Source organism: Trichomycterus rosablanca, chromosome 17 (assembly GCF_030014385.1).
Source record: "Trichomycterus rosablanca isolate fTriRos1 chromosome 17, fTriRos1.hap1, whole genome shotgun sequence".
In the NCBI taxonomy this organism is placed as follows: Eukaryota; Metazoa; Chordata; class Actinopteri; order Siluriformes; family Trichomycteridae; genus Trichomycterus; species Trichomycterus rosablanca.
In genome coordinates, this window is record NC_086004.1 from 17,913,619 (window position 1) to 17,919,618 (window position 6,000).

A 6,000-nucleotide genomic window follows, 5' to 3' on the forward strand; every position below is an offset into this window, starting at 1 on the left:
TAAAAGCTCAATTGCTCAAATTATATTCCAATTGCAGTTAATGTAAATGTTTCCCACTAAAATCCCATTGGTCAATTTTATTACTTATAGCTGTTTACTTGTTTGATTATTTTGTAGGGTGGCATGGTGGCTCAGTGGGTAGCACTGTCGCCTCACAGCAAGAAGGTCCTGGGTTCGATCCCCAGGTGGGGCGGTCCGGGTCCTTTCTGTGCGGAGTTTGCATGTTCTCCGCGTGGGTTTCCTCCGGGTGCTCCGGTTTCCTCCCACAGTCCAAAAACATGCCACCAGGCTAATTGGAAACACTGAATTGTCCCATAGATACCTAGCCGCTGGATGCACAGACCAGTGCATTGTAGTGCCGGTCCCAAGCCCGGATAAAATAGGGAGGGTTGTGTCAGGAAGGGCATCCGGCGTAAAAATTGTGCCAAATCAATGCGGATCATGATCCGCCGGGAGCCGACCCCGCAACCGAACGGGACAAAGGCCGAGGAAGAAGACTTGTTTGATTATTTGTCAATTTTATTACTTATTCAACTATTTATGTTTGTAAAATGTACTTGTTTGATTAATTCGTCAGATGTTTATCACTGGAAACAATCCATTTTGAGATAATTGGGAGTATTTATTAAATAAAAATATACATGTAATATGTGAATAAATATTTTATACTGTAGATTCACTGTAGTTATATCAGTAGTTCTGAAACTATATAGAATACCACTGATGGTACACATCTCCCACTGGTAGTCCACCAAATGCCTTTACAATTTAAAATATATGTAAAATTTAACCAGTCATGTAAATAATAATAATACAATAAAAATAAATAGATAATCAGGACAATAATTAACTGTATATAAATGTTTGTCTGTGTTCTGTCCTTGCTAGAAAATAAATAAGTGTCACCTGAGAGTTTTGATTTGATTATTACTGATTATTGGTCTAAAAAGAACCATTCATATACAGCAGGGGTGTCAAACTCATTATCACCGAGCATTATGGTGGGCCTCAAAGGGCCGATTGTAACGTATCCTGCTGTGATTGCAGTCTGCTGTTTTTCTTGGAGGCTGAATTCTGCATTTATATTGTCCTACTTTACCACAGACACAGCCTCATAACACAAGAGACGCACCGGTTTTTCTTCCTGAAGCACAAACTTGTTTTCATTTTCATTAAATTTCCTCCTTATGCTTAATTTTCTTAATTATCTTCTTGTACATTTTAGGATCATGTGTAAATATTTGTAACATCATCTACTGGTGGGATGTGTCACTTTGCAGGTCACAAAATCAGCATGCATTTTGAAAGATGCAGTTTATTTAGGATTTTACAGTGTATTTTTAAGTCAATCATTCTGCCCTCACTAATAGTTTATCCCCCTTTCTCAGCTAGACAGACAGACAGACAGACAGCTCCCTTCAGAATACAGTCGGTTTATTTGCTCCCCAGCTGTGTGCATCAAAATGAAGTAAAAATACAAACAATAAAAACAATAAAGAACCTAATACAGTAAAAGCACACAGCTGTAGCTATAGTAACGTAACAGTATTTAATTACGGTAAATTTGTAACTAAAGCGCTGTGATATACTCACTAAACATTTACTAACAACTGAGAATATAAACGCCACTACTTAGACAATGCTTGGGTATTATATTGCAATATAATTGTTTGTATTTATTTATTATTGTTTACATTACTGACTACGCTACCCCGCGTTCTTTTGCCGTAAAGGTCACATGGCTTCTTAGCGAAGGTTAAAGTTAGTTGCCATGACTACGATGTCACGTTGTCTCTTAAAGGCGCAGGAGCGCATTAAATTATAAGCGCGTCTCAGTAACGACTCGAACCATCACAAAGTCGTTTAAGCTCTCGCGGGCCGGATCAAATGACGCGGCGGGCCAGATCTGGCCCGCGGGCCGTGAGTTTGACACCCCTGATATACAGCAATAAATATATACACCGGTTAGCCACAACATGGCACAACCAATGACAGGTAAAGTAAAAAGCATTGATATTTTATTACATATTAATATTACACAGCAAGTGAACAGTCAGTTCTTGAAGAATCTAAGCAACTTTGACAGGGGCCACATTGTCATAGCTAGACTACAGGGTCCAATTATCTCCGAAGCGGGTCTTGTAAAGTGTTCCTGGCATGCGGTGGTTAGTACCTCCTAAAAGTGGTCCAAAGAAGGTGCTCAAGGGTCATTGATGCGCATGAAGAGAGAAGGCTAGCCTGTATGATATCTCACAAAAGAGCTACTGTAGGACAACTACTGAAAAAAGTTAATGCTGGCTTGCTGTGTATGAGGCTGTGTAGCTACAGACTGGTCAGAGTAAATGTGCTGACCCCTGTCCACTGCCATAAGTGCCCACAATGGGCAATTCGAGCATCAGAATTTGAAAATGGAGCAATGGCGGTTTGTGTGTTTCTTACCTTGGGAATGGATAGTACCAGAATGCTACTATAGGAAAAAGGCCAGTGGAAGCAGTATGATACTCTGGACAAGGTTCTGCTGGGACACCATTGGGTCCAGGCATTCATGTGGACGTTCCTTTGAAATGTACCACTTAACTAAACATTGTTGCAGACCAAGTACACTTTCTTATGGCAATAGTTTTTATTAGTGGCCTCCTTCAGCAGGATATGCCCTGCCACCCTGTATCTGTGGAATGTGGTACCATTGTCCTAAATTAACCAACTCTTAAATGAAAACATTTGACAAGGGCCAATATAAGAAACTTAGAAGATGCTTTGATCCAAAGTGACTTACGATTGTGACTATATACAATCCAACCAATTAAGGGTTATAGGCCTTGTTTAAGGGCCCAACACTTACAAATTAGCAGTGGTGGGGCTTGAACCAGTGACCTTTAGATTACAAGTCCAGTACCTCACTAATGTGGTTTTTTTTTTTTTTTTTGACTAGTCGATAATTCCCAAAACATTTCCAATAGGCTTTCCAGAGTAGCAGAGGCTAGCCTTCATATAAATGTACATGGTTTTGAATTGGGATCTCCAATGGGTGCTTTTATACTTTTAGTATGTGGACACCCCTACTAATTATTGAGTTCATGTTTGTCAGCCACACACCTTGCTAACGGGTGTATTAAATTATTGCCCCCTTCCTGCTCTTGTTTGAGTGAGGTTAATAAAGACATGGTTTAATAAGGTTGGTGTAAAAGAACGTTGCTGGCTTGCATAAAACCTTAACCTCAAAGCTGCAGAACATTTTAGGAAGAAATCCAAACATCATTTGTGGACCATATCTTTTGGCCCAGCATCAGTGCACTTACCACAGTGGGCATAAATTCCTACAGACACATTTTTAAATGTTGTGGAAAGCCTTTCCACACTAAAGAAGGCTGTGCCATCTGCAGAGTAGTGGTTTTGAAATGCACCAATCACACAACATTATGACCACCTTCCTAATATTGTGTTGGTCCCCCTTTTGCTGCCAAAACAGCCCCGCAACTGTGATGCACTGTGTATTCTAACACCTTTCTATCAGAACCAGCATTAACTTCTTCAGCAATCTGAGCTACAGTAGCTCGTCTGTTGGATCGGAACACACGGGCCAGCCTTCGCTTCCCACGTGCATCGATGAGCCTTGGCCGCCCATGACCCTGTCTCCGGTTTACCACTGTTCCTTCCTTGGACCACTTTTGATAGATACTGACCACTGCAGACCGGGAACACCCCACAAGACCTGCAGTTTTGGCGATGCTCTGACCCAGTCGTCTAGCCATCAGTCTGGCCCCTGCTTCTAACACATCAACTTTGAGGATAAAATGTTCACTTGGTGCCTAATATATCCCACCCACTAACAGGTGCCGTGATGAAGAGATAATCAGTGTTATTTACTTCACCTGTCAGTGGTCATAATGTTATGCCTGGTCAGTGTAGAATGTTCAGCAAGCTCATGGTTATGTCCCAATTCTTTTTTTCTATGTAATGAATAGTGTATGTTGTTAGTAAAGCTAAATGATGACAAAATTTGCACATAAACGGTACCATATCTAGAAGGCCCAAACAGTCTATGGTTTGTCAGGTGGGGTTTTGGATTTATAAGGTTAAAAGCCTAAAAAATTAAGAAAATTAAAAATGCACAAACATATTAAAGAGCTCTGTGGATTAATTGCTGTGTGTTTTGTTCTGGCTTTGCAGGTTTTGTGTGGGTGATAAGTTTTTCCTAAAGAACAACATGATCTTGTGTCAGATGGACTATGAGGAGGGCCAGCTCAACGGGAGTTTTGAGACGCAGGTTCAATAGCCCGAGCCAGATGGAGGCAGCAGCGGCCCTCGACCCCTCACACACACTTACACGCTCACGCATACGAGTGATGGATGTTCTTCTGCGACCACAGAGAGGAGCGTCCGTTTGCTCGTCTGCAATACTTTTTACAGTAAAAGCCCCGATGGTCCTGTAGGACTGTAAATGTACTACTACTTTTTGGCCTTTATTTCTCCCTTTCCCACCCCAACACTGAGCAGTTACAAGTTTCAATGTACAGTTGTGCCCGCTTAGCTGAGCACTGTATTGCCTGTATGGTTTTGTGATGTTCGTTTCAGTTTTTATTCCTCGTTCCTCCCATTTGGGTGGTATTGCACCATGGAGGGTAATGTACAGTATGTTTTTTTTTTTTCTGTGTATATATAAACCGGAACATTTATTTTATGAAATTGTAATGCAATTTTATTACTAGTGTGAATTAAAAAGCAAAAAGATTCTTAAATGTTCATACTTGATTTGTTTTGGTTTTCTCATTTAAGAGCAAAATTTATCCAAGAGGCTGGACGATGTATTTGTTTGTAAATATACAACCCTAAATCAGAAAGAGTTGGGAGAGTTTCTTACATCTACTTTGACTTTTATTTGATTGCAGACAGGATGAACCTGAGGTATTTCATGTTTTGTCTGCTCAACTTCATTTAATTTATTAATAAACATCCATTCCTGCATTTCAGGCCTGCAACACATTCCTAAAAAAGTTGGGACAGTAAAGCATTTACCACTTTGTAATGTTGCCATTCCTTTTCACCACACTTAAGACGTTTTGGCACAGAGGATACCAAGTGATTTAGTGTTTCAGTTTTTATTTTGTTCCATTCTTCCTGCAAACACGTCTTAAGATGTGCAACAGTACGGGGTCATTGCTGTCGCAGGACTGCAGACAGGCCAGTCCAGTACCCGTACCCTCTTCTTCCGCAGCCATGCCTTTGTAATGTGTGCAGCATGTCGTGTTGAAAAATGCATGGACGTCCTTGGAAAAGATGACATCTTGAAGGCAGCATATGTTGCTCTAAGATCTCAATGTACTTTTCTGCATTAATGCTGCCATCACAGAAGTGTAAATGACCTTTGCCAAGGGCACTGACACAGCCCCATACCATGACAGACCCTGGCTTTTGGACTTGTTGCTGATAACAGTCTGGATGGTTCTTTTTGTCTTTGGTCCAAAGCACACGGCGTACATTTTTTTCCAAAAAAGACCTGGAATGCTGATTCATCTGACCACAATAAACATTTCCACTGTATGATGGTCCATCCTAGATGCCTCTGAGCCCAGAGAAGTCGACGCCGCTTCTGGACATGGTTAACATAAGGCTTCTTTTTTGCACAGTAAAGTTTTAAGTGGCATTTGTGCATGTAACTCCGTATTGTAGTGCTTGACAAAAGTTTGCCAAAGTAATCCCTCACCCATGTGGTTATATCAGCTATTGTTGAGTGGCGGTTCTTGATGCAGTGTCATCTGAGGGATCGAAGATCACAGGCGTTCAGCTTAAGCTTGCACCCTTGTTCTTTCCGCACTGAAATTCCTCCTGATTCCTTGAATTGTTCAATAATTTTATGCACTGTAAATGGAGAAATATGCAAATCCCTTCTAATCTCTCTTTGAGGAAAGATTCCTGGATGCTGCTTTTGTACCAAACCATGATTACAATCACCTGTTGACATCATCGGTGTGGAATCACATCATTATTTAGTTTTTTCAT

The 6,000-nt window shown here is 40.8% G+C and overlaps 1 protein-coding gene across 1 annotated transcript in view; it reads left to right on the forward strand.

Moving 5' to 3' along the window:
- The window catches only part of lmo1 (LIM domain only 1), a 67,137-nt gene extending 62,394 nt beyond the window's left edge, over positions 1–4,743 (forward strand). Inside the window, exon 4 of the mRNA XM_063012640.1 lies at positions 4,171–4,743. Within this exon, the coding sequence (XP_062868710.1) occupies positions 4,171–4,276 (106 nt within the window). The 3' untranslated portion in view covers positions 4,277–4,743. The remainder of the gene's footprint in view (positions 1–4,170) is intronic.
- The last annotated feature ends 1,257 nt before the right edge of the window (positions 4,744–6,000 follow it).